Source organism: Pongo pygmaeus, chromosome 2 (genome assembly GCF_028885625.2).
Source record: "Pongo pygmaeus isolate AG05252 chromosome 2, NHGRI_mPonPyg2-v2.0_pri, whole genome shotgun sequence".
Classification (NCBI taxonomy): Eukaryota; Metazoa; Chordata; class Mammalia; order Primates; family Hominidae; genus Pongo; species Pongo pygmaeus.
This window is the reverse complement of record NC_085930.1, coordinates 103527404-103552656: the sequence shown is the minus strand read 5'-3', so window position 1 is coordinate 103552656 and position 25253 is coordinate 103527404. Positions and strand designations below refer to the sequence as shown.

General features: G+C 45.8%; 1 protein-coding gene across 6 annotated transcripts in view; it reads left to right on the top strand.

Annotated features, from left to right (window-relative positions):
- Positions 1-15855, top strand: part of RBM6 (RNA binding motif protein 6) — a 139396-nt gene extending 123541 nt beyond the window's left edge. For all 6 annotated transcript variants that reach the window (XM_054481975.2, XM_063661107.1, XM_063661111.1 and 3 more), the window contains 6 exons: positions 3635-3730; positions 4844-5104; positions 7292-7366; positions 9057-9154; positions 13799-13928; positions 15614-15855. In XM_054481975.2, the coding sequence (XP_054337950.1) occupies positions 3635-3730; positions 4844-5104; positions 7292-7366; positions 9057-9154; positions 13799-13928; positions 15614-15739 (786 nt within the window). In that variant the 3' untranslated portion in view covers positions 15740-15855. The remainder of the gene's footprint in view (positions 1-3634; positions 3731-4843; positions 5105-7291; positions 7367-9056; positions 9155-13798; positions 13929-15613) is intronic.
- The last annotated feature ends 9398 nt before the right edge of the window (positions 15856-25253 follow it).

The window sequence follows — 25253 nt, the reverse complement described above, 5'->3', positions numbered from 1 at the left end:
CTGAAACCCCTGTCTCTACTAAAAATACAAAAATTAGCTGCGTGTGGTGGTATACGCCTGTAGTCCCAGCTACTCGGGAGGCTGAGGCAGGAGAATTGCTTGAACCCTGGAGGCAGAGGTTGCAGTAAGCCGAGATCGCGCCACTACACTCCAGCCTGGCAACAGAGCAAGACTCTGTATCAAAAAAAAAAAACAAAAACAAAAAAACACTCTATTAATGAGTATTTTTACCTGGTGTAGGCAATTCCCTCACCTCTTATATCCCAACTCTCTCTCTTTTACAAATGGGAGAACTATGGATGGTAGAACAAAGTGACCCAGCTCAAATCCCAACACCTCAGCTCCATACATTTTCACTTTTCTACGTTCCTTTTTTAGTGTTTGACTTTATACACATTTCTCTAGTTGTAATTATAGCAGGAGATACTGTTTAATCACTTTTTATCATAAGTATTTTTTCCACGTTTCTATATACTCTCTTATTTTTAATGGCTACATGGTAAAAATTCACGGTATAACTGTACCTTCATTTTCTTCATCTCTCCTACATTATTTGTCTTCTCTTTCTAATCTTTTCTTTCTCCTTTTTTTTTTTTTTTTTTTTTCTGAGACAAAGTCTTCCTCTGTCTCCCAGGTTGGAGTGCAGTGGCATGATCATAGCTCACTGCAACATCAAACCCATGGGCTTAAGCAATCCTCCCACCTCAGCCTCCCAAGTAGTGGGGACTACAGGCATGAGCCACCATGACCAGCTAATTTTTGCTTTTTTGTAGAGACAGGATCTTGCTAGATTGACCAGGCTGATCTCGAACTTCTGGCCTCAAGTAAGCTTACTGTCTCAGTCTCCCAAAGTGCTTCAGTTACAGGCAAGACCCACCTTGCTCGCCTCTTTCTAATCTTATACTGTCATAGTATATAACATTTAGCATTTTGTTTCTTCTTTTAAATTACTCCCTATGGCACATTTTCAGAATCAGAGATGATGAACATTTTTATATCTAATACAAAATCAAATTATTAGGCAGGGCGCAGTGGCTCACACCTGTAATCCCAGCACGTTGGGAGGCCAAGACAGGTGGATGCCTGAGTTTAGGAGTTTGACACCAGCAATATGGTGAAACTCCATCTCTACCACAAATACAAAAAAAATTAGCTGGCTATGGTGATGCATGCCTGTAGTCCAAGCTACTTGGAAGACTGAGTTAAGAGGCTCACTTGAGCCCAGGAGATTGCAGTGAGCTGTGATTGCGCCACTGCATTCCAGCATGGACAACAGAGCCAGACTTGTCTCAAAAAAAAAAAAAAAAAAAAGAAAATCTGCCGGGCATGGTGGCTCATGCCTGTAATCCCAACACTTTGAGAGGCCAAGGCAGGCAGATTACTTTAGGTCAGGAGTTTGAGACTGCCTGGCCAATATGGTGAAACCCCCATCTCTACTAAAAAGACAAAAATTAGCTGGATGTGGTGGCGCAAGCCTGTAGTCCCAGCTACTCAGGAGGCTGAGGCAGGAGAATCTCCTGAACCTGAGAGGCAGAGGTTGCAGTGAGCCGAGATCACACCTACCTTGATATCAGTTATGCATTACTGAAAATGGATGAATTTGCTTGTGGTTCAATTCATAACACCTTTTTTTCCCTTCTTTTTTTTTTTTTTTTTTTTTTGAGACGGAGTCACTCTGTCGCCCAGGCTGGAGTGCAGTGGCGCGATCGATCTCGGCTCACTGCAACCTCCGCCTCCCAGGCTCAAGGGATTCTCCTACCTCAGCCTCCTGAGTAGCTGGGATATCAGGCGCCGCCACCACGCCTGGCTAATTTTTGTATTTTTAGTAGAGACGCGGTTTCACCATGTTGGTCAAGTTGGTCTCAAACTCCTGACCTCGTGATCCGCCCACCTCAGCCTACCAAAGTGCTGGGATTACAGGCATGAGCCACCGCGCCCGGTCTTTTTTTCCCCTTCTAACACTGTTAGTTGTTTAGAGATACAGAAAAGAGGAGAGTGTGTGTGTGTGTTTAAGAACTTAGAGTCATATTGATTTGATATTTGGACTCTGCTTCAGCCACTTAATCTGTCAAACTGTATTCCCAATCATTTGTAAAATTAAGATATTAAAGCTTACATAGGAGGATTGTAGTAAAGTCTGAAGAAAATGTTTATATATACGTGCCTCATCTGGTCTGACATACAGTAATCATGCAATACATACTAACATTGTATTTTATTTTATTTTATTTTTTGAGACAGAGTCTCTCTCTGTCGCCCAGGCTGGAATGGAGTGGCACGATCTCGGCTCACTGCAACCTCCGCCTCCCAGATTCCAGCAGTTCTCCTGCCTCAGCCTCCCAAGTAGCTGGGATTACAGGCCAAAACCACCACACCCAGCTAATTTTTATTTTTACTAGAGACGGGGTTTCACCGTGTTGGCCAGGCTCGCCTTTAACTCCTGACCTCAAGTGATCTGCCTGCCTCGGCCTCCCAAAGTGCTGGGATTACAGACATGAGCCACTGCACCTACTGATGTTATGTATTTTAAAGGTTCTTTATTTCAAATTCACTGTAGCAATGTTACAGATATTTCCGTAATGTTGAATTAGGAGGTTTGGAAAGTCAGCCTAATTTCAACAGGGTTAACTCTTAATCAGTTTTGTTTTTGTTTTTTTGAGACACAGTCTCGCTCTGTTGCCCAGGCTGGAGTGCAGTGGTGCCATCTTGGCCCACTGCAACCTCTGCCTCCTGGGTTCAAGCGATTTACCTGCCTCAGCCTCCTGAGTAGCTGGGATGACAGGCATCCACCACCACACCTGGCTAATTTTTGTATTTTTAGTAGAGATTGGGTTTCACCATGTTGGCCAGTCTGATCTCAAACTCCTGACTTCAGGTAATCCACCCACCCCAGCCTCCCAAAGTGCTGGGATTACAGGTGTGAGCCACCGCACCCGATCTTAATCAGTTTTTTCTGTTTTTTGTTTTTTTTTTTCTGAGACGGAGTTTTGCTCTTGTTGCCGAGGCCGGAGTACAGTGCCACAATATTGGCTCACTGCAACCTCTGCCTCCCGGGTTCAAGCGATTCTCCTGCCTCGGCCTCCTGAATAGCTGGGATTACAGGTGCATGCCACCACGCCCAGGAAATTTTTATATTTTTAGTAGAGACGGGGTTTTGCCATGTTGGGCAGGCTGATCTTGAACTCCTGACCTCAGTGATCCAGCCGCCTCAGCCTCCCAAAGTGCTGGGATTACAGGTGTGAGAGCCACCGCACCTGGCCTTTATCAGCTTTTTTTTTTTTTTTTTTTTTTTTTTTTTTGAGAGGGAGTCTTGTTCTGTCACCCAGGCTGGAGTACAGTGGCACAATCTTGGCTCACTGCAAGCCCTGCCTCCCGGGTTCATTCTCCTGCCTCAGCCTCCTGAGTAGCTGGGACTACAGGTGCCCGCCACCACGCCCAGCTAATTTTTTGTAATTTTAGTAGAGATGGAGTTTCACTGCGTTAGCCAGGGTGGTCTCGATCTTCTGACCTTGTGATCCACCTGCCTTAGCCTCCCAGAGTGCTGGGATTATAGGCGTGAGCCACCGCACCCAGCCCAGCCTTTATCAGTTATTATGAGCGAATATCATGTGAGAGTTACCTCTGGTATGATCAGTTTCAGGAAAATGCCAGTGAAGGGAAGGCCCCCGCAGAAGACGTCTTTAAGAAGCCCCTGCCTCCTACTGTGAAGAAGGAAGAGAGTCCCCCTCCAGTAAGACCAACATTAATCCCCTGGACCTAGGGCTGGGGCTGGGGATGGTTCTGAGTAGAAGAGGAAGCGCAAAGGCTGATGCCTTCCTCTGGTGTTGGTCTTTTACCTCACTATGTCTCCCGACTAAAGATTCCTATTTCTTTTGAGTACAAGCATGAGATAAAGTTTTCTGTCTGCTAATGGGGGTATTACTGGAGAACGAGAGGCAGTTATCTGGCCTCTTTCTCTCTACCCTGTGCCATTCTTACCAGACGAGATGCCTAGCCCTTTTTGTCATCTTGTTCTTGTCAGTTCTCTAAATCACCAAGGAAACCCGTTTTTTCAGCCTTAATCTTTCCTGCCTTTTGGCGTCACACAAGAATCTCTTAGATATGGAGTGCATGCATGGTCATTTTTCATAGTTTCTGCCTGTTCAGAGTGAATGATGCTAATATTGGTGCCCATTTTTTAGATGCCTTCAAGCAATAGTCTCAACCTAATCACCAGTGATTCTGATTGAATGCAGGTGTATAACAATAGTGACCATGCATTATTTATTTATTTTGATTGATCATAGACCAATGATTATGCATCATTATTTAACAGTTCTTATAAGGTACCCTTTTCCTGCTCCACATTATTAATTCAGCTCATTGTAGCATCTATCTTAACCATGCTTTGCCTTTACCTTACGTATGAGCTGGATCTGTCTACCCAAGTGCCTATTAATGCAGTTGCTTTTAGTTTACTTCCTAAATCCTCTTTGCTAGAGTCTTAATGAAAGTCATCTTTTCTTCCCTCCATGAGTTACAGTAATTTGGAGGTATTTATCTCTTCCTCTTTGTAATTTGTAACCTTTTACTATTTTCTAGTTTATTTTCCTTTCTCTTCTTTCTCCTCACATTCTGTTGCTAGAGTCACTTCTAAAGGAATCTTTCTTGTTTATTCTTGATGAGCAAGGAGCAAAGCCAAGCTCTGGCCATGTTGCTTCCATCCGGGAAATGAGCAGCATGGCTAGTGAGTTTATTTTGAACCCAATTCAATGAAATGAGATGCTCGTATCAGAATATCCAAAAAAAAGGACCCCAAAATATAGGTTGAATTTGGTATTGATCCCTGGCCTTCTCCTTCCAGCCTAAAGTGGTAAACCCACTGATCGGCCTTTTGGGTGAATATGGAGGAGACAGTGACTATGAGGAGGAAGAAGAGGAGGAACAGACCCCTCCCCCACAGCCCCGCACAGCACAGCCCCAGAAGCGAGAGGAGCAAACCAAGAAGGAGAATGAAGAAGACAAACTCACTGACTGGAATAAACTGGCTTGTCTGCTCTGCAGAAGGCAGTTTCCCAATAAAGAAGTTCTGATCAAACACCAGCAGCTGTCAGACCTGCACAAGGTATTAGGGGAAGGAGCTATGCCCTTTCAAAGTGTTGACTCTTGGCCGGGCTTTGTGGCTCATGCCTAGCCACAAAGTGTAATCCTAGCACTTTGGGAGGCCAGGGTGGGTGGATTGCCTGAGCTCAGGAGTACAAGACCAGTCTGGGCAACATGGTGAAATCCCCTTTGTACTAAAATACAAAAAATTAGCCAGGTGTGGTGTTGTGTGCCTATAGTCCCAGCCACTCGGGAGGCTGAGGCAGGAGAATTGCTAGAACCTGGGAGGCAGAGGTTGCAGTGAGCCAAGATCGTGCCACTGCACTCTAGCCTGGGTAACAGAGCAAGACTCCGTCTCTTAAAAAAAAAACAAAACAAAAAACTGTTGACTCTTATTATTAATGGGGATTATAGGGAATAAAAAAGATTATTTAGGCTGGGCCTGGTAGTTTACACCTGTAATCCCAGCACTTTGGTAGGCTGAGGCAGGTAGATCACTTGAGATCAGGAGTTTGAGACCAGCTTGGCCAACATGATGAAACTGTCTCTGCTAAAAATACAAAAATTACCTGGATGTGGTGGCGCATGCCTGTAATCCCAACTACTTGGGAGGCTGAGGCAGGAGAGTCGCTTGAACCTGGGAGGCAAAGGTTGCAGTGAACCAAGATCACGCCACTGCACTCCAGCCTGGGTGACAGACCAAGACTCTATCTTAAAAAAAAAAAAAAAAAAAAGCAGCAGCTTATACAATCCTTCCTCAGTGTATATCAGCCCCAGTTCCTATCATTAAAACAGTCCAATTCAAGAATGAATTGCTCTGGATTAAGGTTATGCCTACCCTCAAAGAACTTCCATGTATAGGCCCAAGCCAAGCATTATGACTGTGGCTAGGGTGCCAAATATGGAGGATGGGTAGGAAGAGAAAGGGTTGTGGAATAGGACATTACTTGCTGGGTTTCTCATCTTAGCTCTGTCATTAACGTTACAGTTGGACCTCAGATAAGCCCCTTTTCTTCTTTGGTCCTTGTAACTTCATCTGGTTCTATCCAGCTCTGACATGTGCAGTTTTCACCATAGGTGAGTCAAATTCTGCCATTTCTTCATGTAGTAATATTGTTATGAGCCACAGCACAACATCTATACTTGGGATGTTAAACTGACATACATTGATCTTCCCCTGCAGTATTCCCATTTATATGAACTGACCAAGGATCCAAATTATGGACAAATAAAGTCCCTAAATGGACTCACATTCTCAGAGCAATTTGTTTCACACCCCTTCTCTAGTAGATGTTGCAAGAGCAGGTGATAGAACTAGATTCAGACTTTCTCTGAATACAGAGCTCAAAGTTTTATTTAGCTAAAAGCTGAGACGTTCTGCTTTTGGTAATAGGTACACTACTTTTCCCAGCCATCTCTGTGGAGGCTTTGCAAAGATAGGACTCTGAAAAGCTCCTCCTGATAATCCCTGGAACAGACTACCTCCCAAGTCCTTTGACCTGAAATTGTGAATTGTCAGACTGACACATTGAAATTTCACCCATCTGATGTAAATACTAATAAATGGCTAAAGAGATAAAAAGTAATCGTCAGGAAAGAGGAGCCACAGGTCTGGTGAATTTACAAACTGAAGTGGTCATAGGACAGTGGAAAGTAGACTGTAGTACTCTTCCTTTCCTTAAGGTTGTCTGCTACAAAGAACCACCACTTCATGTAAGAGCTTCTTTGGACTCCTTAAGTTTCATATATATGCCTGAGGGCTTGTGTAGTAGAGCCATGTGTGAGGAATTTGCAACTCTCAGAGCAGTCTCTTGGAACCCTGGGGCTCCTTTTCATGTTTCTCTGGGGGCTAAAAGAGTGACTCATGTCTGGGAATGGTATGTATGGCAGAGTATGTGGGCATTTGGTTTTCTTCACTGGTGTGCCCACATCCTCTGTCCCATGATTTTCAACTTAGATAAAGAGATAGATATTTGTTTCCCACATCTTGGAGATAAGTAAAATGATATTCCTCTTATGCCATACCACATAACTAATCTGCATGACAAGACCAGTTAGGGATTGTTGCTTGCAGGATACAGTGATCATTTAGTAGATCTGGTCAATCAGAAGAGCTACAATCCAAAAGCAACTATTGGGAAAGGCCTAGAAGCATTTCTAGGACCATTGTTTCTTAGACCTATACTCATAGAATTGCCTCTCTCCTCAGCAAAACCTGGAAATCCACCGGAAGATAAAACAGTCTGAGCAGGAGCTAGCCTATCTGGAAAGGAGAGAACGAGAGGTAAACTTTGGTGACCTATTATTCCCTTGACTTCAGCTCTTTTTGCTTTCTGATGTAGACTTCATAGGCTGTGCTGATCCCTCCTTATAAGAAGATGGAGAACAAAAGCAGCCTCAAAAGATAGGGCATACATTTGCCAAATTATATAATACAATCAAAATAGGTGCTTTTTATTATTTGTAAGTTTATACTTCAATAAAGTTGATATCTTTTTAAAAGGTGGTGTTAGGGTCTCTAGGTAGATAACACTCCTCTTTCCTGCTTAGCTTTTAAATTAATTGAGTTGATGAACAAGTGTTGAATAGCACTGCTGAAATAGCATCTTTTACTATTAAAGGCTAAGCTGGAGGAAATAGCTTAGTGTCAGAGTCAAATGGACTTGCTACCTCAACCACACAGTTAGGGTGAATTACCCAGTCATAGGCTTCACTGGCCTTTCTCATGATGGTTAGGAACCCACCTATGGGTCAGGCACGGTGGTTCACACCTGTAATCCCAGTACTTTGGGAGGCTGAGACGGGCGGATCACTTGAGCTCACAGGTTTGAAACCAGCCTGGGCAACATGGCGAAATCCTATCTCTACAAAAAATATAAAAATTAGGTGGACATAGGGGTGTGTGCCTGTAGTCCCAGCTACTTGAGAGGCTGAGGGAGGATCGCATGAGCTGGGAGGCAGAGGTTGCAGTGAGCTGAGATTGTGCCACTGCACTCCAGCCTGGGTCATAGAGCCAGACCTTGTCTCAAAAAAAAAAAAAAAAAAGGAATCCACCTGTGGAGAGCCAGGCACAGTGGCACATGCATGTAATCTCAGCAGTTTAGGAGGCTGAGGTGGGAGAATTGCTTGAGCCCAAGAGTTCCAGGCTGCAGGGAGCTATGATCACAGCCCTGTACTCCAGACTGGGTCACAGAGTAAGTCCCTGTCTCAAAACCAAACAAAAGAATCCACCTATGGAGGATTGTTAGAGATAGTGAATTCACAAACTGAACTGGCCATAGGACAGTGGAAAGTAGATTGTAGTACTTTTCCTTTCCTTAGAGTTGTCTACTACAAAGAACCACCTCTCCATGTAAGAGCTGCTTTGGACTCCTTAAGTTTTATATTATATGCCCGAGGGCTTGTGTAGTGGAGGGCTTGTGTACTTTCCCGTGCTTCTCAGAAGGGGAAAAGGCAGCTGAACCAAGCATGCCAACTTATCCTTTCCAAATTTTTAAGTCAGGAAGTCACTGCTTTCTCTAGAAGAATGTGTAAAGGAGTGAGAGATTCCAGGAGTTACCAAGTGAGCTACTTTCACTTTAAAAGAAATAACAAGGCTGGGTGCGGTGGCTCACACCTGTAATCCTAGCACTTTGGGAGGCCGAGGCTGGTGAATCATGAGGTCAGGAGTTCGAGACCAGCCTGACTAACATAGTGAAACCCCATCTCTACTAAAAATAGAAAAATTAGCTGGGCATTGTGGCACTCACCTGTAGTCCCAGCTACTTGGGAGGCTGAGGCAGGAGAATCGCTTGAACCTGGGAGGCGGAGGTTGCAGTGAGCCGAGATCACGCCAGTGCCCTCCAGCCTGGGCAACAGAATGAGACTCTGTCTCAAGAAAAAAATAATAATAAGAACAGCAATGGGGTAGAATTTCCCCACTCCCCAATTCCCTCAGGTGGAAATCTCAGGTCTGCTCTTCTGCTTACCAACAGGGAAAGTTTAAAGAAAGAGGAAATGATCGCAGGGAAAAGCTCCAGTCTTTTGACTCTCCAGAAAGGAAACGGATTAAGTACTCCAGGGAAACTGACAGGTAAGCCAGGAACTCCTCATTCAGCCTAGGCCTCAAGGCCTAATGATAAAACCACCTCCTCCTTCACCTGTACTGCTGTTTTCTGTCTCAGGGAGATGATATTATGAGTAGATTCTGTCTGAACTGCTAAAACATGAGGTCTAGGCCAGCCTTTTGACTATCTGTCTTTATACGGGGAGTGTGCATGGAAGGTTGGCTGGCAGCTTTGCCTTCCCAAAGCCAGGGCTGGAGTAGCCATGATCGGGAACCCTTTCTGTCTTCATCAGTAATACTGCACCCTCTTTACAGGCCTGATAAGAATGTCACACTCTTGGGCTATTTCTCTAGGGAACCTCCATTCTCACACATAGGTGCTAAATAAATGGTTGGCTGCTGATGGAGATGTATGATATCTAGCTTCCTATACTTGTTTTCAGTCAGCTAGTTCCCAAGTTGTAAGCCCAGAGTTATATAGAATTTGTTGATAACCCACTGTTTACAGGTGTTAAGTGCAAGAAATACTCAGGTGGACAAGACATAGATTATCCTTGACTGAACACAGAATAGACAAGACTTAGGTGATGGTGCGTCTCATAGGGCAGACACAGAAATCAGTGGGGAAGGGAAGGGCATTTCAGGGAATTTCATATACCAGGGATACAAGAGCTTATGATGTGTCTGAGGAGTTGCAAATAGTTTGATGGTCCTGAACACTGCAGGTATATTGTTGAGTGACAGTAGATAAGCCTGGTCCAAAAGATGCAGGCCAGTTCATGAAGTTTAAATATCTTGAACACCATGCTAAGGCTTTATCTTAAAGGCAGTGGAAGGTCATGGAATAATTTTAAGCAGGGTATTGACTTAGCTTTGCATTTTGGAGAGATTACTAATTATGTGGAAGATGAGTTTGTAGAGAGATAATGCATTATGCAAATTCTATAGTAATTCAAGTGAGAGATCATGATTGCCTGAGTGAAGGTGATGAGTCTAGAAAGGAGAGTGGCCTATAATCCCAACACAGAGAGGCTGAAGAAGGAGGATCTCTTGAGCCCAGGAGTTCAAGGCCAGCCTAGGCAACATAGGGAGAAAGGAGACCCTGCCTCTATTTAAAAAAAAAAAAGAAAAGAAAAGGAGTGTGGCTTAGAGAGAGGTGTCAGATCTGCCAGTCTTTGTGATCACCTGGGGAAAGGGAGAAGTCGCTGATGGTGCTTAGGTCTCTGGTCTCTGGATAGCTAGGAGGAGAAGGGACAGTAAAGGCCTTGAAAAGGAAAAATAGGGGCCAGGCGTGGTGGCTTACACCTGTAATCCCAGCACTTTGTGAGGCCGAGGAGGGTGGATCGCGAGGTCAGGAGTTCAAGACCAGCCTGGCCAAGATGGTGAAACCCCTTCTCTACTAAAAATGTAACAATTAGCTGGGTGCTGTGGCAGGCGCCTGTAATCCCAGCTACTCAGGAGGCTGGGGCAGAAGAATCGCTCAAACCCAGGAGGCAGAGGTTGCAGTGAGCTGAGATCATGCCACTGCACTCTAGCCTGGGCAACAGAGCAAGACTCTGTCTCAAAAAAAAAAAAAAAAGAAAAGAAAAGGAAAAATGGGGCCAGGTGTGGTGGCTCACACCTGTAATCCCAGCACTTTGGGAGGCCGAGGCAGGTGGATCACTTAAGGTCAGGAGTTCGAGACCAGCCTGGCCAACATGGTGAAACCCTGTCTCTACCAAAAATATAAAAAAATTAGCCAGGCGTGGTGGTGGGTACCTGTAATCCCAGGTACTCGGGAGACTGGGGCAGGAGAATCGCTTGAACATGGGAGGTGGAGGTTGCAGTGAGCCAAGATTGCACCACTGTACTCTAGCCTGGGTAATAGAGCGAGACTCCAAATCAAAAAAAAAAAAGAAAAGAAAAGGAAAAGTGGGTAACAAGTGGATGCATGAGCAGGAGGAAAGGGAGATGATTGACAGAGCAAGGCCCCTGAGGAGGCTGGACGGGGTCTGGGGCTCTGGCATTCCAGCTTATTTGATCCAACCCACAATAAGAGAAGTATTTTTGTATCATGGCCCAATAATAAAGTGTGTGTGCACACAACTGAAAAAGTTTTCATCTAAAATACTTTCTTACTAGGTACAGTGAACCCTGATATTTTTATTCAAGTCTAGTCTCTGTTCATTTTTATGAGTTGTTACAGTGGGACCATTTAGTGTGACATTCCATTGGGTCATTCTCTGCAATTTGAAATACAGTGGATTAGGACTAGGTGAAGGAGTCAGCCATCAGGAGGAAGGACACCTTGGCCTTGAGTCTTCTGGGACAAGGCTTAGGTGGGGTGCAGAAAGAGACCCTTCTTTATTCTCAGCACCCTTCATACTACATTCTCCTGGCTCTTCTCCTTTCCAGTCACCTTTTCTTCTCCTCTTCCTTTTCTGGGTAAATCCAGGTGTTCTCTAGGACTCTTCTCTCAGTGCTTCTTTGGTCTTGCTGCTCTTCCCTCTTGACCTGGGCTTTCTAAGGTACCCATGGCCTCAACCACCACCACAGTCTAACAAATCCAAATCTCCTGTATTATTATTTCAGAGTAGCAGCATCATAGCATCACTGTTTACATGGTCTGATCCATCCTCCTCCTTTATCTGCTGTGTCCAATTAGTGACCAAATCCCTAATTAAGTCTTGCCCCCTGTCTTTAGTCTGTTTTATGATACCATAACTGAATACCACAGACTGGGTAATTTATAATGAACAGAAATTTATTTGGCTCATGCTTCTGGAGGCTGAGAGGTCCAAGACTGAGGAGCTGCATCTGGTGAGGGCCTTCTTGCTGTGTCACCCCATGGTGGAAAGTGAAAGAACAAGAGAGCTTAGGCAAAAGAGGGGGTTGGGAGAAGGAAACCAAGACTAATCATTTTATCGGGAGAACCCACTCCCGCAATAACAGCATTAATCCATTTGTGAGGGCAGAGCTCTTATGACCTAATCACTTCCTAAAGTTTCACCTCTCAATACTGTTGCATTGGGGATTATGTTTCCAACATATGTACTTTGAGGGACACATTTAAACCACAGCATCTCCCATTCTATTCCACCTCCACACTGGACTCCCAGTCTTTGCTCCCACTGTTCTTCAGTCCATTCTCTACCCTGCCACCAAAATGACCTTTGTAAAGAGAAATCTACTCTTATAACTTGTCTTTTTACAAACCATATACCTTGCCTACAGGGAGGCCTGAGCTCCAACTTTTGCCTGAAGGATGAGGTTCAGAGACGTGATTTAGCTTAATAAGTTCAAGGTTTTTTACAGTCTGACCCCATGCAGCCTTTTTTTTTTTTTTTTTCTTTTTTTTTGAGACAGAGTCTCATTCTGTCGCCCAGGCTGGAGTGCAATGGCACGATCTTGGCTCACTGCAACCTCCACCTCCCAGGTTCAAGCGATTCTAACTGCCTCAGCCTCCCGAGTAGCTGGGACTACAGGCTAATGTTTGTATTTTTAGTAGAGAGGGGTTTCACCATGTTGGTCAGGGTGGTCTCAAACTCCTGACCTCAGGTGATCCACCCGCCTTGGCCTCCCAAAGTGCTGGGATTACAGGCGTGAGTCACCGCACCCGGCCACCAAGCAGCCTTACCTTTGTCAGTTTCTACTACTCCTCTCTTGGACAAATTGTCTGTCGTGTCTCCTTGCTTGTGTCCTCCTTTTCTCTTACACAAACTCCTTATTTAGAGATCCAATTCAGATGTATCTTCCTGTTGAAATTCCTGTCATTTTTGGTGATGCCCCTTCAGAGTTTACATTCCTTCTACTGCATTTCTCTTTTTTTTTGAAACGGAGTTTCACTCTTGTTGCAGGCTGGAGTGCAATGGCGCGATCTCAGCTAACCACAACCTCCGCCTCCTGGGTTCAAGTGATTCTCCTGCCTCAGCCTCCCAAGTAGCTAGGATTACAGGCATGCGCCACCACACCCGGCTAATTTTGTATTTTTAGTAGAGACAGGGTTTCTCCATGTTGGTCAGGGGGGTCACAAACTCCCAACCTCAGGTGATCTGCCCACCTCAGCCTCCCAAAGTGATTCCTTCTACTGTATTTCTATAGCAGACATCTACTGTTGCTACATCCATGGTTGAGCTCTCTTCAATGTTCTGTAAGCATCTCTTGACATAATTTTTGAGACCTTTCTTGTGAACAGGGCCATATCTTAGTAGCCTGTGTACCCAACAACAAAGCATAGCTATCAGGCACTCAGAGGTACTGTTTAATATACTTACTTAATAAGAGGCAGATATGAATCAAGAGGACAGAGATTTTATATTAGGCTTATAAGCAGGTCACCTTGAAAATAATGGTGTCAGGTTGGGCACGGTGGCTTATGCCTGTAATCTAGCACTTTGGGAGGCCAAGGCGTGCGGATTACCTGAGGTCAGGAGTTTGAGAGCAGCCTGGCCAACACGGTGAAACTCTGTCTCTACTGAAAAAAAAAAAAAAATTAAAAATTAGCCGGGTGTGGTGGCAGGCACCTGTAATCCCAGCTAATCGGGAGGCTGAGGCAGGAGAATCGCCTGAACCCGGGAGGCAGAGGTTGCAGTAAGCTGAGTTCGAGCCATTGCACTCCAGCCTTGGCAAAAAGAGTGAAACTCCGTCTCAAAAAAAAAAAAAAGGAAGTGATGGTGTCTGCTTCTTTTGCAGTGATCGTAAACTTGTTGATAAAGAAGATATCGACACTAGCAGCAAAGGAGGCTGTGTCCAACAGGCTACTGGCTGGAGGAAAGGGACAGGCCTGGGATATGGCCATCCTGGATTGGCTTCATCAGAGGAGGTAAAATGGTTTCCATCTTTTGGGGGGTGACATGAACCTGGAATGTAATTAACTTTCACTTTCTGGCCTAGAGTGATGTCTTTGCCATTTTGCTGGGCTTTCTCTACTGCTGGGATAGGACATGAGAGTTGAACACTTCAGCCTTGAATACTGGGTTATAGCTTGGCAGGCTGGGCCCTTTGCAGTTTGGAGTTAGGAAGAGAAGGAAGGAGTTGGAATGGATTTCATCATACTCTTACACGGAATAAATAGTAGAGCAGTATCTGAGGCAGTTTGAGACTGAAGAATCATTTGGTCAGAAGAACCAGGGAATCAGCAATGAAAGGTACAGAGGCATCTCTGAGAGGGACTGTCAGCGGAAGTCTTTGGTGGCTAAAATTTAAGGAGCATGTTGTTCTGGTTCCCATGAAGGACTTTGCCCCTCATATTTCAAGAGCCTCTAGAAAAGGTGATAAGAGGGAACATTACCCATTTTGTGTTGGCTTGGTTCTCCTCTGAAAATGCCAACCATAAGAGATTGGCTTATTTCTCTCCTACTGAGCTTCTCATATCTCTGGTATTAAAGCCTGTATCTTGCAATCATAGCATCACCACCCACCTTATTCATCTTGGGTATTTGTTTAATAATGAAAGATTCTTTTTTTTTTTTTTTTTTTTTCGAGACAGAGTCTTGCTCTGTTGCCCAGGCTGGAATGCAGTGGTGCGATCAAGATCTTGGCTCACTGCAACCTCCACCTCCCCAGTACAAGCGATTCTTCTGCCTCAGCCTCCTGAGTAGCTGGGATTACAGGTGCGTGCCACCATACCCAGCTAATTTTTGTGTTTTTAGTAGAAACAGAGTTTTGCCATGTTGGCCAGGCTGGTCTCGAACTCCTGGCCTCAAGTGATCCACCCACCTCAGCCTCCCAAAGTGTTGGGATTACAGGCGTGAGCCACTGTGCCTGGCCAAAAGATTCTTAAAAAAATTATCCTGCCAGGGTCCGGGCGCGGTGGCTTATGCTTGTAATCCCAGCACTTTGGGAGGCCGAGGTGGGTGGATCACGAGGTCAGGAGTTTGAGACCAGCCTGACCAATATGATGAAACCTCCGTCTCTACTAAAAATACAAAAATTAGTCGGGCGCAGTGGCGCGTACCTGTAATCCCAGCTACTCAGGAGGCTGAGGCAGAAGAATCGCTTGTACGGGGGAGGCAGAGGTTGCAGTGAGCCAAGATCTTGATCGTGCCACTGCACTCCAGCCTGGGTGACAGAGTGAGACTCTGTCTCAAAAAAAAAAAATATTCTGCCAGGTGTGGTGGCTCACGTCTGTAATCCCAACACTTTGGGAGGCCGAGGTGGGCGGATCACTTGAGGCCAGGAGTTTGAGACCAGCCTGGCCAACATGACAAAACCCTGTCTCTACTAAAAATACAAAAATTAGCTGGGCATGGTGGCAGGCGCCTATAGTCCCAGCTACTCAGAGGCTGAGGCACAAGAATTGCTTGAACCTGGGAGGCAGACTTGCAGTGAGCCCAGATCGCACCACTGCACTCTAGCCTGGGTGACAAAGCATGACTCCATCTAAAAAAAAAAAAAAATTATCCTATGTACTGCTCCTTACTAGTCCAGAAATGCCTGTGGTCAAAGACCAGCGCTGAGGCTAATTAATCTATAGGGCCCACTTCATAGTTTGTCTTTGTTTTACAGGCTGAAGGCCGGATGAGGGGCCCCAGTGTTGGAGCCCCAGGAAGAACCAGCAAAAGACAGTCCAACGAAACTTATCGAGATGCTGTTCGAAGAGTCATGTTTGCTCGGTATAAAGAACTCGATTAAGAATGGAGACAAGTTCCGTGGGACACAACCTCCTTCTTGTTTTGTTTGTCTCTCCTTTTCTTTTGTTACTGTTCTTGCTGCTAGAACTTTTTTAAATAAACTTTTTTTCAGTGTGATTATCTTTTTGTTATTTTTTTTTCCCCAGAGATGGGTGGGAGTGGGGCTACTGGTAGGAGAGAGCGAGTGCTCCCCGTCTCTACTAAAAATATAAAAATTAGCCGGGCATGGTGGTGGGCGCCTGTAATCCCAGCTACTGGAGAGGCTTAGGCAGGAGAATCACTTCCAGGAGGTGGAGATTGCAGTGAGCTGAGATTGCGCCACTGTACTTCAAGCCTGGGCAACAAGAGCAAGACTCCATCTCAAAATAAAATAAAATAAAAGGACTATATAAGGCCAGGTACGGTAGGTAGCTCACTCCTGTAATCCCAGCACTTTGGGGGGCCAAGGAAGGCGGATCACTTGAGGTCAGGAGTTCAAGACCAGCCTGGCCAACATGGTGAAACCCTGTCTCTACTAAAAATACAAAAATTAGCTGGGCGTGGTGGTGCATTCCCAGCTACTCAGGAAGCCAAGGCAGGAGAATTGCTTAAGCCTGGGAGGAGGTTGTAGCGAGCCGAGATTATGTCACTGCACTCCATCCTGGGTGACAGAGTGAGAAAAAAAAAAAGGACTATATAACCTATAAGCATGTTTTTGTTTTGTTTTAAATTTTGCTCTATTTCTTTGGCTATGAGAGCCTATTATAACTTTTAAAAATCCTGGCCTGCCTGGCATGGTGGCTTATACCTATAATCCCAGCACTTTCAGAAGCTGAGGTGAGAGGATCACTTGAGCCCAGGAGGTTGAGGTGGCAGTGAGTGCAGTGATCACACCACTGCACTCTAACCTGAGCAATGGAGTGAGACCCTGTCTCAGAAAAATAAAATTCCTCAGGGTTACATATCACAGTACTAAAAATTTCACTTTGCACATGTCTCAATGGAAGAATGTTTCTTAGGAAGAGAACTGAGACCACCATCTGGATGGCATAAGGCAGGTCAGATCATCTTTATCAGAACTATTTAGCTGTACTGTCGTGGTGAGAAAGCAGCAATAGGTAATCTGTAAACAAGTGGTTGTGGCTATGTTCTAATAAAACTTTATTCACAAAGACAGAATTGGCCTGTGAGTTTTCGTTTGCCAACTCCTTGCCTAAGGGAATGGTTTGTATACAGAAGGCTGGACCAAGGAGGGCTGAAATATACTCTGTTAAAGGTGAGTGCGGCAGAGGGTTTGGGAGAGATGGGGAGTGAGGAGTGGGAGAGGTTAGGGAGAATATGCTAAGAAGAAAACATCAACAGGAATAGTAAATCTGAATTTATTTGCCATGCTGTGTCTAGATCTAATTTTTCTCTTTAATAAGTCTTTATTCCTCCAAAAGGGAAAACAAACAAACAAAATCAGGAGCACATTAGCTTAGAAACTGAGAGCGCCATGTTGTGGGCCTTGCTACTACTAGTGCTGCGTTACTACGTAAGATGGGCCATTTGAATCTATCAGCACTAGACAAGTGCACTTTTAAAACTCTTCTGATCTAACGATGGTCTGCAGATTCATCTGTGAAGTAACTCATTACTTCCTGTCTGAGTAGGTCAAAATTCTTTTTGGAAGCTGGTCTAGTTTTGTCCTGAACTGGCCAGACCAGGTTTTCCTTCTAACCCTATGTCACCTGACTGGACCTGTCATGAGCTATGGAACACATTAAATGCTTCACTAATGAAGTTGTTAACATAGGCGGCATCCAATTATTAAGTGTTGGTATATGTTTTGAAATCTTAGTCTACTTGTCACTGGGGATTACAGCAAGACTGATGTTGGCCTCTGCCCATATAACTCAGTCCACTGGGAAAAATGGACATTGAGCAATTACTGACAGAATGAGACCCTCAAGGGAGAAATACAGTAAGCTATGGAGATAGCATGACATAGACTTGTTTTTTTGGTTTTTTTGAGACAGTCTTGCTCTGTCGCCAGGCTGGAGTGCAGTGGCGCAATCTCGGCTCACTGCAACCTCTGCCTTCCAGGTTCAAGCGATTCTTCAGCCTCAGCCTCCCAAGTAGCTGGGACTACAGGCGCATGCCACCACGCCTGCTAATTTTTGTATTTTCAGTAGAGACAGGGTTTCACCATGTTGTCCAAGATGGTCTCGATCACTTGACCCTGTGATCCACCCGCCTCGGCCTCCCAAAGTGCTGGGATTACAGGCATGAGCCACCACGCCTGGCCTTTTTTTTTTTTTTTTTTTTTGAGATGCAGTTTTCACTCTTATTGCCCAGGCCGGAGTGCAATGGCATGATCTTGGCTCACTGCAACCTCCACCTCCCATGTTCAAGCAATTGTCTTGCCTCAGCCTCCCTAATAGCTGGGATTACAGGCGCCCACCACGTGTGACTAATTTTTGTATTTTTAGTAGAGATGGGGTTTCACCATGTTGACCAGGCTGGTCTCGAACTTCTGACCTCAGGGTGATCCGCCCACCTTGGCATCCCAAAGTGCTGAGATTACATCTTCCCTGAAGTAAGTATTTAAGCTCAGACCTAGTTTGGCCCATGGCCTAGGTTGGTTTGTTCTTCCTAGTTTAACTTTTCCTTTGTAGTGGAGATTTTGCTTTTGGAAATAAGGTCTGAAATTTTTTTTTTTTTTTTTTACTTTTAAGTTCTGGGATACACAGGCAGAACGTGGAGGTTCGTCACATAGGTATACATGTACATGTGCGTGGTGGTTTGCTGCACCTATCAACCAATCATCTGGGGTTTTTGTTTGTTTGTTTGTTTGTTTTTTGAGACGGAGTCTTGCTCTGTCACCAGGCTAGAGTGCAATGGCGGGATCTCGGCTCACTGCAACCTCCGCTTCCCGGGTTCAAGCGATTCCCCTGCCTCAGCCTCTGACGTAGCTGGGACTACAGGCACACACCACCACACTCGGCTAATTTTTTGTATTTTAGTAGAGACGGGGTTTCACCATGTTGGCCAGGATGGTCTCAATCTCCTGAACTCATGATCCACCTGCCTCGGCCTCCCAAAGTGCTGGGATTACAGGCGTGAGCCACCTCGCCTGGCGTCATCTAGGTTTTAAGCCCCACATGCATTAGGTATTTATCCTAATCCTCTCCCTCCCCTTGTCCCCGTGTGTGATGTTCCCCTCCCTGTGTCCATGTGTTCTCATTGTTCAACTCCCACTTAGGAGTGAGAACATGCAAGGTCTGAAATTTTTTTTTTCCTTTTTCTTTCTTTTTGAGATGGAGTCTCTCTCTGTTGCCCAGGCTGGAGTGCATGGCGTGATCTCAGCTCACTGTAACCTCTGCCTCCCAGGTTCAAGCGATTCTCCTGCCTCAGCCTCCTGAGTAGCTGGAATTGCAGGCGTCTGCCAGCATGCCCAGCTAATTTTTGTATTTTTGGTAGAGGGGGGGTTTCACCATGTTGGTCAGGCTGGTCTCAAGCTCCTGACCTCAGGTGATTCACCTGCCTCGGCCTCCCAGTGTGCTGGGATTTACAGGCGTGAGCCACTGTGCCCGGCCAACGTCTGAATTTATTTATTTATTTTATTTTTTTTTGAGACGAGTCTCGTGCTGTGGCCCAGGTTTGAGTGCAGTGGCGCGATCTCGGCTCATTGCACGCTCCACCTCCCGGGTTCATTGCCATTCTCCTGCCTCAGCCTCCCAAGTAGCTGGGACTACAGGCGCCCGCCACCATGCCCGGATAATTTTTTGTATTTTTACTAGAGATGGGGTTTCACCATGTTAGCCAGGATGGTCTCCATCTCCTGACCTCGTGATCCACTCACCTCCGCCTCCTAAAGTGCTGGGATTACAGGCGTGAGCCACAGCGCCCTGCCATGAAATTTTTAATACACTTTGTTTTTTTTGTTTTGTTTTTTTTTGAGACAGACTCCCTCTGTGTTATCCAGGCTGGAGTGCAGTGGCAAGATCACAACTGACTGCAACCTCCACCTCCTGGGTTCAAGCAATTTTCCTGCCTCAGCCTCCTAAGTAGCTTGGACTACAGGCACATGCCACTACGCCCCGCTAAGTTTTGTATTTTTTTAGTAGAGACTGGGTTTCACCATGTTGGCCAGGCTGGTCTTGAACTCCTGACCTCAAGTGATCTGCCTGCCTGGGCCTCCCAAAGTGCTGACATTACAGGCCTGAGCCACCATGCCTAGCCTTAATATACTTTTAAAAGCAGTACCAGCTGGGCTTGGTGGCTCACACCTGTAACCCCAGCACTTTGGGAGCCCCAAGCGGTGGATCACTGGAGGTCGGGAGTTTGAGACCAGCCTGATCAACATGGAGAAACCCCATCTCCACTAAAAATACAAAATTTGCCGGGCATGGTGTCGCATGTCTGTAATCCCAGCTACTCGGGAGGCTGAGGCAGGAGAATCGCTTGAACCCAGGAGGCGGAGGTCGCCGTGAGCCGAGATTGCACCATTGCACTTCAGCCTGGGCAACAAGAGCAAAACTCCGTCTCAAAAACAAAACAAAACAAAACAAAAGCACCTGATAACTTTTTTTTTCTTTTTGAGACGGAGTCTTGCTCTGTCACCCAGGCTGGAGTGCAGTGGCACAATCTCTGCTCACTGCAAGCTCCGCCTCCTGGGTTCACACCATTCTCCTGCCTCAGCCTCCCCAGTAGCTGGGACTACAGGCGCCTGCCACCACACCCGGCTAATTTTTTTTTGTATTTTTTAGTAGAGATGGGGTTTCACTGTGTTAGCCAGGATGGTCTCAATCTCCTGACCTCGTGATCCACCCACCTTGGCCTCCCAAAGTGCTGGGATTACCAGCGTGAGCCACCGTGCCCAGCCCTTCTTTTTTTTTTTTTTTTTTTTTGAGACAGTCTCGCTCTGCTTGCTCTGTCACCCAGGCTGGAGTGCAGTGGTGCCATCTCGGCTCACTGCAACCTCTGCCTCCCAGGTTCAAGCAATTCTTGTGGCTCAGCCTCCTGAGTAGCTGGGACTACAGTCACGCACCACCATGCCTGGCTAATTTTTGTATTTTTAGTAGAGACGGGGTTTCACCATGTTGGCCAGGCTGGTTTTGAACTCCTGATCTCAAGTGATCTGCCCACCTCGGCCTCCCAAAGTACTGGGATTACAGGCATGAACCACCACGCCCAGGCCTCCCAAAGTGCTGGGATTACAGGCATGAGCCACCACGCCCAGGCCTGAGAGCAATGATTTAAGCCTACTCTTAGAATAACCCTGTATGGCAGATGCACCTGAATGTGTGTTCCCAACTAGAGAATCTGGGAGTGACCAACTAGAGCTTCGTTCCTTAACTATGATAAACATCTTAGCCCCTAGTCTGTCACATGGAACACGGGACATACAGGAGATCGAGGCCCTGAGTTTTGGGGGGCAAATGAAGTTTGCCAGGTGGAGGTCATTAGGGAGAGAGTATTATTAAGTGAATATGCTATATATGCTGCATGATGTTTGCAGGCGGTTGCGGTTTTCCTGCCCAGCCCACTGGCACTGGGCCATGCGGATATGTTATCCTGTTATCCAGCCGTCACCACTGGACCATTTCTTTTTCTTTTTTTTTTTTTTTTGAGACAGTCTCACTCTGTTGCCCAGGCTGAAGTGCAGTGGCGCGATCTTGGCTCGCTGCAACCTCCTTCCCTCAGGTTCAAGCGATTCTCCTGCCTCAGCCTCACGAGTAGCTGAGATTATAGGCACCTGCCATGGCACCTGGCTGACTTTTGTATTTTTAGTAGAGATGGAGTTTCACCATCTTGGCCAGACTAGTCTTGAACTCCTGACATCGTGATCCACCTGCCTCGGCCTCCCAAAGTGCTGGGATTACAGGTGTGAGCCACCACATCCGGCCAGCACTGGACCATTTCTGTACATAAGGTGGTTCTCCTTTCCAGCCCACTGCCACTGGGCTCTCTTCTCTGTATGTAAGCCCCTAATATAAGGTTGTAGATAAAGTATTCGCGGTTTTTGTCATTTAAAGTAATAAAACCTCACATTTCATTTGCTGGCTCTAGGTCTCTTCTTCAGCCTCTTGAACCTGGTTCCTTCCCTTGTTGACGTTAATAGGGTTTCGGCACAACACTTGGGTACTGATTAAAGTAGGAATGAGTGTGAAAACTGTCACCCTGTGATGTCCCTGGGAAGTTCCCTGAGGCTTTTCATGCCAGAGCAGAGATCTTCAGTAATTTTCTTCACTACTTTATCCCTAGGGCCTGGCACAGGGCCTAATGATAATGGCACAGGTACTCAATAAATGAATAAATAATGCTGAGCTCATAGATTTATAGAAAATACTTGTCAGATTGAATTTTGATTGTATCTCTTCCTTAGTTGATCAAAGCCCATCTTTGACAAAAGAAGTCATTTGGTTTCTTGGTATAGGCAAGAATTTTCCCATACAATTTTTTCTTCTTTATCTTCTAGAGCAATAGATCCCAGCCTGGAACCAAAACATGAACCAGTCTCTTCTTTTGCCAAGTGGTAGGAGATTTTTTTTAAAAAACATGATCATGATTTCATTAAAGAGGGGAACTTTTTTTCACATTCAGAAACTAGAAAAGACAATCTTAAAGAACTATCCTTTATTGAACATATGTGGCTTTATTTAAAACAAAGAGCAACTCACTCTGATGTCTTTGTTTTTCTTACATCAGCTACCAGACAGGCCTTTGGCAGCAGAGCTCTGGAGCTCAACAGGGCAATGTCTAAAAGAAGATCAGCTACCAGAGATAATTTGGAGGATGGCACTTACCTCTGGATGAAATCCATCTTTTTTTGCCAGGGACCTCTTCAAGTTTAAGAATTATTTTGCAGGCTGGGTATGGTGGCTCACGCTTGTAATCCCAGCACTTTGGGAGGTTGAGGCAGGAGGATCGCTTGAACTCAGGAGTTCGAGACCAGCCGGGGCAACATGGTGAAACTCCATCTCTACCCCAAAAATACAAAAAATTAGTTGGGCATGGTGGTGTGCGGTCTCAGCTACTCAGGAGGCTGAGGTGGGAGGATCTCTTGACCTGGATAGGTTGAGGTTGCAATGAACCGAGATCATGACACTGCACTCCAACCTGGGTGACAGAGTAAGACCCCGTCTCAAAAAAAAAAAAGATTATTTTGAGGTTTGTGGATAGCTATATAGCTTTTATGACTGGTGGTAAACCCAGCTCAGCAAGCACCTCAGGAATACCCAAAGGTGCTTGTTGAACTGCTTCGGGGACAAGGCAGGCAACAGCTAGTGGCTATGAAGTCTAGTGAGTTCTAGATTCTTGGCATCTGCATCATCCATTGTAGGGTTTGCAATGACGTCATCAATGTTAACTTTTAAATTTCATTAATGCATGTACTCTTTTCTGATATTTTGCATATATGCTTCCCCATAAATTGTATATACTTCCTCTCTAAATACACACACACCACATATATTTCTACATTTTCATCTATATATGTATTGTGTATATACCTATATATAGATATATACACTGACATCCCTCCACTTATTCTTCAAAGATTTGTTTTCCAGAGAGAGAAGAAAATGGTATAGGCACAGTTTTCTGTAACTGATGTATAACTTTCTGTAACTAATGGTATAGGCACAGTTTTCAATTTGTATGTATGACCTGAAAAATCAGTTCTGGCTGGGTGTGGTGGCTCATGCCTGTAATCCTAGCACTTTGGGAGGCTGAGGCAGGTGGATCACCCGAGGTCAGGAGTTCGAAACCAGCCTGGTCAACATGGTGAAACCCCATCTCTACTAAAAATACAAAAATTAGCTGGGTGTGGTGGCGGGTGCCTGTAATCCCAGCTGTTCAGGAGGCTGAGGCAGGAGAATCACTTGAACTCGGGAGGCAGAGGTTGCAGTGAGCTGAGACTGTGCCATTGCACTCCAGCCTGGGCAACAGGAACAAAACTCCATCTCAAACAAATAAACAAACAAAAATGTTTGCAAAGCATCTAGGGCAATAATCTAGCATCTAGTAAAGCGATCAACTAATGTTCCTCATTTTTTAAATTTTTATTATGTTTTGAGATAGAGTCTTGCTGTGTTGCACAAGCTGGAGTGCGGTAGAGCAATCTCGGCTCACTGTAACCTCGGCCTCTTGGGTTCAAGCGATTCTGCTACCTCAGCCTCCCGAGTAGCTGGGATTACAGGTGTGCGCCACCACACCCAGCTAATTTTTGTATTTTTAGTAGAGACGGGGTTTAGCCATGTTGGCCAGGCTGGTCTCGAACTCCTGAGCTCAGCTGATCCGCCGGCCTTGGCCTCCCACAGTGCTTGGATTACGGGCATGAGCCATTGTGCCTGGCCCCTCCTTTTTATTTATTTATTTATTATTATTATTATTATTTTGATTATTATTATTATTTTGAGACTGAGTCTGGCTCTGTCATCCAGGCTGGAGTGCAGTGGCACGATCTCAGCTCACTGCAACCTCCGCCTCCCGGGTTCAAGTGATTCTCCTGCCTCAGCCTCCCTAGTAGCTGGAACTACAGGTGCACGCCACCATGCCCGGCTAATTTTTGTATTTTTAGTAGAGACGCGGTTTCACCATATTGGTCAGGCTGGTCTTGAGGTCCTGATCTCGTGATCCGCTTGCCTCGGCCTCCCAAAGTGCTGGGATTACAGGCGTGAGCCACCGCGTCCAGCCTCCTCTTTTTTTTGAAACGGAGTCTCATTCTGTCGCCCAGGCTGGAGTGCAGTGGCGCAATCTCGGCTCACTGCAAGCTCCGCCTCCCGGGTTCACACCATTCTCCTGCCTCAGCCTCCCGAGTAGCTGGGACTACAGGCACCCGCCACCATGCCCAGCTAATTTTTTTGTATTTTTAGTAGAGACGGGGTTTCACCGTGTTAGCCAGGATGGTCTCGATCTCCTGACCTTGTGATCTGCCCGCCTTGGCCTCCCAAAGTGCTGGGATTACAGGCGTGAGCCACCACGCCCGGCACCGGCCTCCTTTTTATTTTTTAGCGACAGGTTCTCGCATTGTCCCCAGGCTGGAGTGCGGTGACGAGATCACGGCTCACTGCAGCCTCGACCTCTTGGGCCCAAGCGAACCTCTCACCTCAGCTCCTGAGTAGCTGGGACCAGAGGTGCACGCCACCACGTTCAGTTAATTTTATTTTTTGCAGAGATAGGGTCTGTGTTGCCCAGGCTGGTCTCGAACTCCTGGCCTCAAACGATCCTCCTGCCTCGGCCTCCCAAAATTCTGGCTTGTGAGTGAGCTACCACGCTACGCATGGTCTCCTTTTGAAGTCGAATTAGACAATGTTTTACACCGTGCCAGTGAAAGCAAACTGTACTCTCTACGGCGCTAGTAGCAAAAGCAAAGAATTATTACCATGCCTAATAGAGAGGAGCCCTAAAAACTAATCCAGGTCTGCAAAAGCCGATCGACAACTCTGTGGTGATTTAGAAGAGAATTGCAAGAAATTAACACAGAGCGTCCTACGTGAGAGGATGATCTGGCGACCACATTTCCCGGCAGCCCTCGCGCAGCCAGGCCG